The sequence below is a fragment of the Episyrphus balteatus genome, chromosome 3, assembly GCF_945859705.1.
Source record: "Episyrphus balteatus chromosome 3, idEpiBalt1.1, whole genome shotgun sequence".
Classification (NCBI taxonomy): domain Eukaryota; kingdom Metazoa; phylum Arthropoda; class Insecta; order Diptera; family Syrphidae; genus Episyrphus; species Episyrphus balteatus.
In genome coordinates, this window is record NC_079136.1 from 1361029 (window position 1) to 1374276 (window position 13248).

General features: G+C 29.7%; 1 protein-coding gene and 1 long non-coding RNA gene across 7 annotated transcripts in view; one reads left to right on the forward strand and one right to left on the reverse strand.

Moving 5' to 3' along the window:
- The window catches only part of LOC129914068 (uncharacterized), a 145921-nt gene that overhangs the window by 24181 nt on the left and 108492 nt on the right, over nt 1-13248 (reverse strand). Inside the window, exons 2-3 of one of the 2 annotated variants that reach the window (XR_008772131.1) lie at nt 7432-7628; nt 6410-7378 (exon numbers count right to left, since the gene is read on the reverse strand). This is a non-coding gene — a long non-coding RNA (uncharacterized LOC129914068). Of the gene's footprint in view, nt 1-6409; nt 7379-7431; nt 7629-13248 lie in introns of those variants that run through there. The other variant, XR_008772132.1, reaches the window with a different exon arrangement.
- Nucleotides 10606-13248, forward strand: part of LOC129914056 (fasciclin-1) — a 161883-nt gene continuing 159240 nt past the window's right edge. For all 5 annotated transcript variants that reach the window (XM_055993102.1, XM_055993103.1, XM_055993099.1 and 2 more), the window contains exons 1-2: nt 10606-10711; nt 11361-11573. In XM_055993102.1, coding sequence (XP_055849077.1) covers nt 11454-11573 — 120 coding nt within the window. In that variant the 5' untranslated portion in view covers nt 10606-10711; nt 11361-11453. The remainder of the gene's footprint in view (nt 10712-11360; nt 11574-13248) is intronic.

Sequence of the window (13248 nt, forward strand, 5' to 3'; positions counted from 1 at the left end):
TTTTTTTGTTTTTTAATATCTCGCTTGAAACGTATACCTCCCATACAAAGTTTTGGAGTTATTGCAACTTTCTCGAAAACGGCTCTAACGATTTTGATTAAATTTAACATACGTAATGCTGTTTACAGTTCTAACATAACTGCGTTTTTAGTTTTTCTCAAAAAATGCGGATAGTGAAAATATGACATTAACTCTTTTTTAAATCGCGGATGTCGGCTCTTCCCGTACATCTTAATGGAGTTATTGCAATTTTCTCGTAAATGACTCTAACGATTTCGATTAAATTTTACACAAGTAATGTTATACGTAAATCTAACGTAACTGCATTTTTAGTTTTTCTCAAAAAATACGTATAATGGAAATATGACTTTACATTTTTTTTAATCTTTGATGTCGGCTCTTCCCGTACACCGTTAATGAGTTATTACAATTTTCTAGACTAAATTTGATATACATAATGCTTTAAGTGATTTTAATATATGTAGCTAATTGCGTTTTTTGTTTTTGTCAAAAAAACACGAGTAACAAAAATATGGCGTAAGAAAAACTAAAAAAAAATAATTTCGTATTTTTTCATTTCTTATGAAATTCCTTAAAAAAATCAAATTTTAACTAATTCAATATATATATTTTTTTTAAATCTTTGACAAAAAAGCTACTTTTATCATAAGAGCAAGTACGTGCGGCCCCAGTCGTGCATTTTATTTTATTTGTAAAATCAACCAATTCAATTAAAATGGCAACGCTGATATAATAGCCATAGAGTAGGAAGGTTTTATGTGTGTTTTCTGTTTTGCACGTATTCTTTACCCGACCGAACGACTCTCCTATCCATAAGCAAACGAAAGGACGACACGGAGGCGCTTAATTTTATGTCCTGTGTTAAATTAATGAGTAGCGATGCACGCGTTTTTCCTTTGGACAGAATGCTGATGAGTGTGAAAAAAAAAAAATAAACCAAATGTAGGTCACCACCAGCTTTCTAAGTAATGATGATTTCTTTTGAGCAGAAAAAAAAGTGGAAAAATAAATAAAAATAAATAAATAAACAAACAAATATACAAGAAAAAAAAAAAAAAAAAACTTTGGAAAGGATCCCGCAGATTACGAGGTGAACATGAAATGCGGTTATATGCTTTTCATAGAATTTTATTTTCCTCACTTTTACAAATAATATTTGCGGTGAGTCTCTTTTCAAAAAAAAAAAAAAATGTGTAGTTAAACATGTCTGCATTGAAATTTTGTAGGAATCTCTATATAAAGATATCAAGGGTTAACCTCCCCACTGTGAACTCTCATCATAATTACAGAATGATGTGGAGAGAACTTTAAAAAAAAGGACTCTTTAAGATTTTTCAATCAAACGAAATACCAACAAGTACAATCAAGGATTTTATGTTATCAGATTAGAAACAAGGAGAAAAAAAAAATGATACAGAACCTAATGACCACATGCTGTGTTTGGATCAATGAGCTGAATGAAATCGCATTGTTTTGAAGTATTTTCAAGAATTATTACTATGAAACTGTGTGTCCTGTTTCCGTTTGAAAAGTTTGCCACAATTTGTGCAAACACCATAAATGTTGATTTATTTCGATTCGAATGAATCGCACAAGCGATGTAAATAACAATGTGATATCCTTCCGTATAAGCAAACGGTACCTATACTCTTGTACATACTTAAAATAGTTTCAACTTCCTGTCATCGCCCTTCTTGTCTTTGTCATCAGCAGGGAAGATTTTCGATAACGAGTTATTTATAAAGGCTAAATTGCGCACCCCCTTTGATTGGGTAAACAATCCTTGTTTGGGACGCAGCAGGACTTTTGTTTATGGGTGGTTATTTTTTGCGCGAATAGTTACTCTGTTGAGCTCTCAATACGAATTACAACTGTATTTTTGTGTTATTCTAGTGGTTCGTGGGTCTGATTGATATGCGAAATAATTTAAAGAGGGTTATCGGTTCTAGCTATGGTTTTCGCCCTTATAATTACTTTTTTTTAAGTATCTGCACTGTGGGAATTCATTATGTTTCATTTTTGTATCATTAAGTGAATGCAATATTGAAAGCGTGAACATGTTAGATACTTTTCTAGTTATCAATGGTGACTGTATTTAATTGGAATTTACACTCTGTTTGTAATCGTCGTTGACTCTTACATCAAGAGGTTTTTGATGAAGTTTAACCTTTTTTTCTGAACTGTCAGTAACTAACTATTAAATTAGAAAAACGAACATTCTCTGAAACCTCAATATGAGGCTTGAATGGCGGTTTGGCATCACGGCGACTTAGGATTTTTAAACGAATCAATTCGATAAACTTTAGTTTCATCAATAAAATAGTTTGATATAAACGGTTCTCTGCTTCTTGAATCTGCTATCATTTAACACTTCTTTTTGTTGATCTTATTCTATTCAAAATACACCATTCTTCACGGTCAATATCATTTTGAAACAAATATCCATTCGGGTTTATTTTTCGTAGATACGAATTTTTGAGTACAATATTTCCTTGCAAATAACATTGATAAATAATAAAAATAGAAGCGGTCCAATATCACTTCCTTGAGGAAATCCAGCTAAAACATTAATAAACCTTAGATTCACATGCTGATTGCGGTTTTTTTTAAAAACAATTTGATTCCAAAATAAAATGGATGACTGCGTCGCACGTACTGGCTCTTAAGTTAAAAGTAGCTCTAATCTTAAAGCTTTTTTTTGAAATGAAAATTAGGAAGAATTATAATTTGATTTTTAATGATTTTCATTTCTATGTAATTAGTGAAACACCGTTTTTAATGACTTTCATCAAAAAAGGAAGTATGATAAAAGTTTTGAAAATCGTTATAGCCGTTTTTTAACTTAATTTTAAACATTTTTCAAAAAAAAGTTGGCATGCCATTTTGAAGAAATTAAATTAACACTTGAAAACCAAATTTCGAAATATTTCACTAAGCCGTTTTCAAAAAATTAATTTTTCACAAATAAATTTTGAAATATTTTTTTAAAAATCTAAAAGTGTGTTTTTGTTAAAGTTTTGTAAAATTTTAATATTACAATTACTAAAACGCTTTTGCAGAAGAATTTTCGTTGAAATCGGGTTAGTCATATAGGAGATATTCAGAAACCAAAAAAAACGGTTCTATTGCAGGTACCGTTAATAACAGTGCAAAAAATATTTTTTTTTATTTCAAAAGTTGAACATTATAACAAAAATTTTAATCAAAATCGTTAGAGCGATTTTTGAAAAAAAAAACTGCTAACTATCCAGTTTGAAGAAATCGATATAGGCTGTAGCTCGAGGTATATACAAACAGACATACAGAATTGCCGGACCCACTTTTTTGGCATTCTCCATCTCCATCATCGTAATGTCATGCCTGAGTCTGATTGTTATCTCGAGTTCGATTTTTTGTACGAATCCTAAACTTGCCGTTGGTCTGATGTAAATAAGAAGAAACCAAATGCATTACATGGTAATGACATGCATGCAGTATGCAGATGATCCGAATGAAGCTAGTCTTCGTCAAATATACACGCCTCAAAAATATTAAAATACTAATTCATTTTTCTTTTGAAAAATGTCGAGAGACTCCAAATATTAACAATATTAACATATTATTAAAAATGTTGTCCATGATTGAAGAATTTATGAAATTAACTTATATAATCTATGTGCATCATACGCTCTTCGATATAATAGAATAAAACCATCGCATTGTCAGGAATCACTTTGACAATGCTACGCTACCGAAGTTTGCCTAGATGCTTATATTAAAACTTTATTAATATAAATTTTCCTTGAAAAGCTCTTTCCTTTGCTAAAGCCAGAGCATACCTATATCCTGTCTATCCTTTTATAATCAAACTTAATAATATAAAAAATAATAATTATAATTAATATTTCTATAGTCTATTTATCTACATCTGCATATTATATGAGTACAATAAATAGCTTGAACATTATTTTGATGAGAGTTTTAATTACTAGAAATTGACACAAGTGTTCATATTCCCATAGCGTGTTGTATATATTATTGCTCTGTTTCTATTTTTTTTTTTGTTTCTTTGGGAGATTAAATGTTTGTGGGCGCAAATGTTACCATTTCTATTTGCATTCATATCCTTAGCCCGAGGCAATGTAATATCCTTTCATAAATTGCTTTTGCAAGAACGCATCATCCTGGTAGGTAGGTAGTTGGGAAAAAAAGAAGGAAAAAACATTAGACATTTGATTTGTATATACAGAAGCAGTTGAATTTTAAAGGGTAAATAATTATGTTTTTATTAAAATATAAATAAAATTTTAAATTCATACATAAGAACGTCTTAGGGCAAACTAAAACGTTCTTCTTTCTATGCAATAAGTGAGAGGGGAAGTGGGGGACTGACTGTTTGACTGTTTGACTGTCTTAAGAACCATTAAAAAACATCTTTTAATTAAATTGAAGTCTTTATTCATTAAGTTTAAATTTTTTATATAATTTATATAATTTATTTATTGTATAAAAAAAAACACTGAACTAAAGATAATATACCTACGTGTTGAAAAAACATCTAACAAAAAATTCTATCAAATTTTTTAGTGGAGTAACTTAAGCTTATTATTAAGGAACATTTCAAACTTTTTTTTATAAAAAATACTTTAACCTTTATAGGTTACAAATTGCCGTATTGTTTTTAAAATTAAAATTAAGTTTTTTGTGAAAAACAAAAAAAATATTTATTTTTTAATTAAAAGATTTTCTAGGTAATTTCAAGAAAAAAGATATGAGAAATAGGGACAATCTTCCATCATTCAAGCGATAGATGTAATTTTCTCACAAACTGACTTGAAGCACAAAAACAAAATTTTGTGCACAACGGCAAAACCGTCAAGTGCACATTTTTAAAAATATAGAAGTTTATTCAAATTTAAATAACAAAAAATAAAATGGTCCTCAAACTCAAAATTAAAAAAAAAAATGTTTTACAATGACTTTTAAAATAAAATATGAATTTATCTTTAAATTTGTTTGGCCATAAATATTGTTTGTTGATATACAGAAAAAAAAGTTAAAAAATACTTTAATTTCGTTGGATTTATTTTGATAAAAACTGAATTTTTGTATCGAAATCGAAATAATTGAATTTCTCTAAGACTTTGACAAAATAGATCCTCAATCTTTCTCTATTTGACCTTCAACAATGTATATCGTCGGCCTCATAAGGAAACCTCGTAACTCTACCTTTTTTCAAAAACGACTTTTGAATGCAGACAAAATCATATGCTTTGTTCGATTTCAGTAGTCAAAAATTTTTTTTTTTATAAAAATCAAATTTTTCTAATTGTTTTTTTTGTGCTATGAGCTCGAATCTAAAGTCAGAAAAATTCTATCACATCACATTTTAGAGACATTGTCATGCCAAAACATTACAAAAAAAATGTTTTGGCCGTTCAAAATTCAATATCTCAAAAACTGTTAAAATCCAACCATTTTTGTAAAAGATAAAAATAAAAGAACAAAAAAATTGTATTTTTGCATTTTGTTCAATGAGGTTATATACAAAAATGGTTTGAGTAAAAGTTGTAGACACCTTACTATCTAAAATTTTTGCATTTTACTTTTTTCGATAGGAGGTCTACTTTTGACAAAAATCGTAAGAAACCACGATTTTTTACACCCACCCCACATTTTTCGCCCACCCAACCCCTTTCCCCCAATTTGTTTGTTTGCAATATATTTTTCCCCTTTCATATACTATTTATCATAAATTTTCCCACTACCCTTATGCTGCTAATAATTTTTATTTTCAAAAATTATTGGCACTGGTCTAAAAATCAATGCTCGAACAATGCTTCACATAAAAAAAATAAAGTGTTGAATTCTGACTTTTGAAAAAGGTTTCATTCATTACTGTATGTGTTGCCATTGTTTTTAAATATTTTATTTTTTATTTTTAGCATTTTTTTTAAGGAAATCGCCTCTCCCTCATAAGCTGGGGAGATATAGACACCCTTCCCATAGTAAAAAAGGCTTTTATTTATTTAAATCTTTACCGCCTGAGTAATCGCACTTATCCCTGTGATTTTTTGCTCAAAAATAAAACACTCTTTAAAAGTCTAAACCTAATCTAGCATTTAGTTTTTTTTCTATTCAAATAAATAAATAAATTTTGTTTACCTAATTAGTCAAGGTTGTTTTTCGAAAAAAACCTTCGCCTACTCCGAATATATGTAAATGTAAATGACCTTTCTACCATAACTTAAATCTTACTTTTGAATGGTTTTATAATGGGAACCTTTATTTGTTTAATTACATAAAATATATTTCCCATTGAAAAATTTACATAACTCTTGTAACCGATTGAAATAATCTCAAACCTAAAAGTAAATTTTAAATCAAATCAAAAAAACCATAACCCAGAACCCACTATAAATAGTCCTTTTCTCTCATTAAAAGTTCCTAGAATTCCTTTACCAAACCCCTCACATAAGCTTATATCTCTACTCTACATATCTGCTTGAATTGTTTGTATTGACCTAAGGATATATTGAGAGACCTTCATCAAAAAATATTCCATCAATGACGCACAATCAAGGATATTTTTTTTTGTTCCTTTACTTTCAAATTGATCATAAAAAAATATGTTGATATCTGTGCATAAAAATGTCGGTTCATCCGCTCCGTATTACAATTATTTAAATTTATTCCAAAGAATGATTTTATTTCTCCCCAAAAAAAGAGACTCCACATAAAATGTTTCCAATTCCCTTCGAGATAAGACTATATATCCAAGAAAAAGTATATAGATAGCCATTGATGCTACATCAACGAATTTTTATTTGTGTATCTTTTTATATAAAATCCTCATTTCTCGTTCTGTATACCTTCTTAATTTATCCTTATTTCTTCTCTCTTTCGAAATCTCGAACTCGATGTTGTGTCCCAAAAATAAAACAAGTTCATATAAAAACAAACGTTAGCATCTTTTTATTCCCAAAATATAGGGAAAATCGATATTATGACGTCATTTAAAACTTAATGTATCTACCCTACTTCGGGTTAGGTTAGGAGTATCTATACCTTCTTTTTTGCCATCAGCATCGTTGTTTGTTGCTGAAAATGTAGGTGCTAGTGCTTCATCGGCCTGAATTAATTAAGTTAGCAGGTAAATATTTTTCGTTTTTTTTTTTTTTATTTATTTGCAGCAACAGGCGCCACATCCACAACTTTATAACACCCTCTAGCAGATATCAGAAAATGAATTGCTATCGCACCTTTTGGATTCAGAAAAGGGAGAAAATACATTTTTCATTTTCACAAGGGACAATGTTTTATGAGTGTATCTTTACCCGCCTGCCTCCTCATCCTCTTTTGTGGTGTTTTATATGAGCTTCGTGGGAGAGTGGGCTAATAGACAGTTAATCAACAGGTAACACTACATACCATATCAACCACCCGCTAGAGCATTCTCCTTTCTCTCGCTGCTCTCTCTCTATGGACCGCAATAGAAAGAACCTTTGGAAAGAGATGTGACTTCCGCATCCACACACAACAATCCAAAGTATCAAATCCATTTCAAATGCAACCCAATGGAAAGGAGAACAGCGCTGTCGTTTAATAGATTCTAATTTTCGTACTTTCTGAAATATAAAAAAAAACAATGGTTTTTGAACATGTACACTAGAGGCTATTGAAGTTATATTTCTCATTCACGAAGTTATACTTATTTACAGAAGTTCACTTGTAGGTTCACAATATAAGAAACAAAACTATTTTACAATTATGAGAACTAGATGGTGCTTAGATCACTAGTTAAACACTTTGACATTCTTGTCAAAAAGTTAATTTATACTCTGAACAAACGCCACGCCGCCGCACATAGGGGTATTTGACCCAAAAAAGGTGATCAAAATTATTTGTTGGTATTTTTAAATGAAAAACGTTCTTAAAAATTGTAATTAATAATTTAAAAATTATCATATTTTACAGTTTTTACAATTTGTATTAACAAATACGGTTTTTCAATATAAAAAAAGTTACACTTACACCACAGTGACCCGCAGATAGGACGCAAACAAAATATACGCGAAAATGGGTTAAGTATTTTTTATCCAGTAACCCATGCAGAAAACAAATCATAAAATAAAATGACGCAAGTTGGCCGCATTTTTTATTTTCTTACCTGATAAGAAAAAATATGTATGTAGTACCTACTTAAGTACATAAAACCAAGGGCTACCATATTACTTTTTTGTCAGCTTTCGTGAAAAAAACAATTTGAACTCTCACCTTAAATGATCAAAATTAAAAAAATAAACTTGCTTAGTTGAATAAGTATGTTTTAAATAAAGTTAATACTTTTATATATAAAGGCAAAAATAAACTCTTCAAAATAAAAAAAAAAACACACACACAAAATCCACCTTATAAAAAAAAACTTTTAGACTTAGAATAAAAGTAAACCAATCGACATAGCATATTAAATATGGTTGTCACATGATTCAGTGACTATTTATCTATGCCATAACGATTAAACTTTTATGTTATGATTCATTTTTTATTTTAGACTTTTAATCAGCTTTTTGGTATAAATACCCCTATGTGCGTGTCGTAAAAGAAGTATAAATTAAAAAAAAAATTCAGACTAGGTATTAAAAAGTAAAGTCCCAAAGTTGAAAAAAGCGTGTTCTCCTGAGATAAATCTCGCATCAGGATAATAATTGGTACAGATCGGATTTGTTCTTACAAAAAATAGACTAGGAAAAGAACCAATCAATCACAATATTCTACAAAAACCGTTATTTTGTCATTTAACAAATTTGCAAATAAAAATTAAATATCTTCTAAACGATATAATGTAATAAATATTCTTAATTTGATACATGAGTTGAATACGAAACGCTTAAGTATGTTATTTTTTATCTTTTTTATCTTTTACCAAAACAATAAGCGAAGTATTTTCTAATTTTTCAAGAATCTGGCCTATAGTTCTTTTTCATGGGTTGAATAAAGAATCTTTTATCCACCTTTTTCGATGATGGTCCACCACTGCTAGAAGAACTAGGAATCAATCCAAGTCATATATTCAAAAAAAAAAAAAACATTGGCTGTGCTTAGTCCCAATCGTGGAGTGCAGAGACCAAGTCTTGGGTAAACCATTTGCTTCCTTTTATTGAATTGGTGTCGCCTTTATAGCATTTTGACCTCCCACCAACTGACTAAAAGTATTGATACCCATATCTTCTTACATCCGTTCATTAGTTTTTGACACAAATATCGGCTTTTCAAAAATTGGAGTAAATTAAAAAAAAGACGAACTTTTTGTCATGGATTCACGCCGAATCGAATGCATCTAAGTATGTTTTTATTAATGTATTAGGTACATCAAAAATGTATACAAAATTTTAGATAAACTGTTACACAGTAATTTGGTATTTTCTTTGTTTTCTTTTAGCCAAGAAGAAGAAAAAGAAGATCAACAACGACAACAACAACAACAACAACAACAACAACAACAACAACAACAACAACAACAACAACAACAACAACAACAACAACAACAACAACAACAACAACAACAACAACAACAACAACAACAACAACAACAACAACAACAACAACAACAACAACAACAACAACAACAACAACAACAACAACAACAACAACAACAACAACAACAACAACAACAACAACAACAACAACAACAACAACAACAACAACAACAACAACAACAACAACAACAACAACAACAACAACAACAACAACAACAACAACAACAACAACAACAACAACAACAACAACAACAACAACAACAACAACAACAACAACAACAACAACAACAACAACAACAACAACAACAACAACAACAACAACAACAACAACAACAACAACAACAACAACAACAACAACAACAACAACAACAACAACAACAACAACAACAACAACAACAACAACAACAACAACAACAACAACAACAACAACAACAACAACAACAACAACAACAACAACAACAACAACAACAACAACAACAACAACAACAACAACAACAACAACAACAACAACAACAACAACAACAACAACAACAACAACAACAACAACAACAACAACAACAACAACAACAACAACAACAACAACAACAACAACAACAACAACAACAACAACAACAACAACAACAACAACAACAACAACAACAACAACAACAACAACAACAACAACAACAACAACAACAACAACGACAACAACAACAACAACAACAACAACAACAACAACAACTTACCGAAACATTACCCACCCATTAATTTGTGAAAATAAATACCTACTACTTTCAAAAATGCTACTTTCTTACTACTTTCGACACCAGTGCCTTCCAATTGAACTGAATGCAAGTCAATGGAAGGTAAGGTGCATTTTAACAGAAGAAAAAAAAAAAACAACCCATAACCACCACCAAAACACCACTCATGTTACCGAAATGAAAAAGAAAAAAAAGTATCTTCTACTCAATTTGAGTGAAATTCATAAAAAGCTACATCACATTCTGTGGAATGTATCTTTTTTCCCCTTTTTAGATATTTGAGTGTTTTTTATCAAAGCCGCCGAACATTAGGAACCAGCTTCGAATCGGATTCAGTAGTTTGTGGGTCGTCTTGTCGTTTTGTTTGTTCGATTAAAAAAAAAAAGAAGAATTTTTGACGTTGACCGTGGGAGTGTTTTGTCCAGTTCAGTAGGTTTTTATAATTATATTCCATCATCATCTTTAATGAATTGATATTAATTGAATATTTTTTATTAAAGAAAAATAATAAAGTGATTAAGTTTGAAAGAAAAGAATCTTTTGTACTGAAAAATAAAGATACTATCAAAGTATCTTAAGACACATAAGTTGTGTGATTTTGTTAAAGAAACCATTCAAAGTTTTAGTTTTTTTTTTTAAATTTTGTTTGAAATTTTCAAAAGTATCTTTCGAAATCCCTAAACTATAATAAATCTATCAACTTTTGTCACCTACTTCGAGTCTATCATTTCGAAAACCTTTTAACCCACCAAGGACGAACGAGTGTGTGCACTTTTGCTGCAGTATGTTCTAACCACTGTTGCTGCATTGACTTATGTAATAGGATTGATTTCCCACAACTTTCGTAGCTGACCGAATGGAATTTCTTCTTTGTATCTTGTTTTTTTTTTTTAAGTTTTTTTTTTCTATACTAACGGGCTAATAACAATAAATGCTCTTATATAAGTTTTTGAAGTGAATTGCGCAATCGATTATCATATTGAGAATTTAAAAGAATGAAAAAAGTCGTCCTTTTATGCACTCCTTTTGGTTAAGAGTTTAAAAAAGAATTCTTTTGTTTTTTTTTGTTTTCTTACAGGTTTTGGATAATAGAGTTAATTAAATTGTGAAAAAAAGTGATAAATTAAAAAATTAAAAATAAATATAAAATTAATTAAAAAAAAAAGATACAATGTTAAAAAATAAAATGTCCATTGCGGTGTTTTACACTGCCTTCTTTATAAGCAGTGCCATTCATTTGGTGCAATCAACTATTATGGATAAATTACGCGATGATCCGGATTTATCTCAGGTAAGCCGACTTCTATTTAATAATAATTTCATACCTTTTTCCTAACTTAGATGGTTTCTCTCTCTTATGTAGTTAGAAAGAGATTACTTTAAGGACAAAAGGTTCAATCGGTCGTTTTACTGTTTTTTTTTTTTTTTTTTTTTTTTTTTTTTGAAAATATGGCCATAAAGAAAAGTCACATAGTCGTTTTGTCGTCTCTCGTTTCTCTTCCGGAATGAGAGGTGAATTTATCCTTGACCTTTTTCCGCTTCAGAAAATCAATAAAAAAGCCAAAATGGAAAAAGTTAAAATGTACAAAAACGAGGAGCTTTTTTCCTTGTTACGTAAATATGAAACGAAACATGAGGTAGTGTATAATGGTTGATGGTAAAGGTAAAAGGTACCCCTACTTGGATTTTGACGAGTTCGGGGTACTTGGATACCAGAATGAGTATATTTTATACGTTTTCAGTTAGATTCTCTTTATTTGTGTATTCGAATCTACATAATATAGTCGAATTAATAACCTACTTATAGAAATTGGGGGAAATGTATATTCTGCTTTTTTTTTGTTTGCCTTCTGTTCTTTCCTCTTTCTTGTTGCTGTTTTTGTTGTTATTGGAAGAAAAAAAAAAAAAATGAGTCAGTGCATAACTAGGACCTGCCTTGCTTGCTTACCCTACATTTTCGAATACCACACACACCCTGATGTGGACCATTTTTGAGGGGATAATAACACGTCATCCAACAGTAAAAAGCTCATATTTATAATTTATTCTTAACTTTTGAAGAGTTTTTTTTTTTTTAATTTAAAACTTAGATTGATTTGATAGGAAAAGTCCTTAAAATATGCAAATTAAATTTGATTTTCTGATATTCAATTTGATCGAAAAAAAAAAATAATCAAAGATAGGAAGCAAAAGCTGATTTGGTCAATTTTCTTGCTGGATGTCAATTTTTATATAAATACTTCCTTAACAGCATTATCTTTTATAACTTTGCGAGTTGATAGAATTGCTTTGGATATTGTTAATTTTAGCTACTTTGACAATTTAAATATGCAAAATGTGGCAATTCGTTGAACGATTTTCTGTCAATAAGTTGTTTAATTTATATACATACCCTGCAAAAAATCTCTTACCAATATTTTGCAGCAATGATATGATAATTGAATGACTTACTGAAGTTTAAAGTTATTTTAGATACTACAAGTAAAATCAAGAAGTGTATGAAAAACTTTCAAATGACTTCAAGTCAAAACTTACTGTAAACAATCAATCAATATTAAATTTCAAATCAAAGTGTTTTAGAACTTTGACTAAGGCCAAGGGGATCTATGGCACAAAATGTCAAAATGAATTTTCAATCCATGATATGAGAAGGCATCAACAAACTGGAGAATAAGAAAGTCATTCGAGTTGAACCTCAAATGAATAATAGACAACAGCTATATGTTAGGATTTTGGAATATTTTTTCACTCAAATTAAAACATTTGAGTGACGATCTGTTATGTGTAAGTAAGTGTTACTGTATAGTGACATTGTACATGTTAACAGTGTTAACTTTACAAAAGTCAGCTTTTATGACATTTCTTGCAGTTCATTTGAATGAAAAGACTACGTACGTAAAGGGATGAGTGATCTAAAATTATATGAAATTAAATTAAAAAATATACCTGTAATGAACATGAAACTT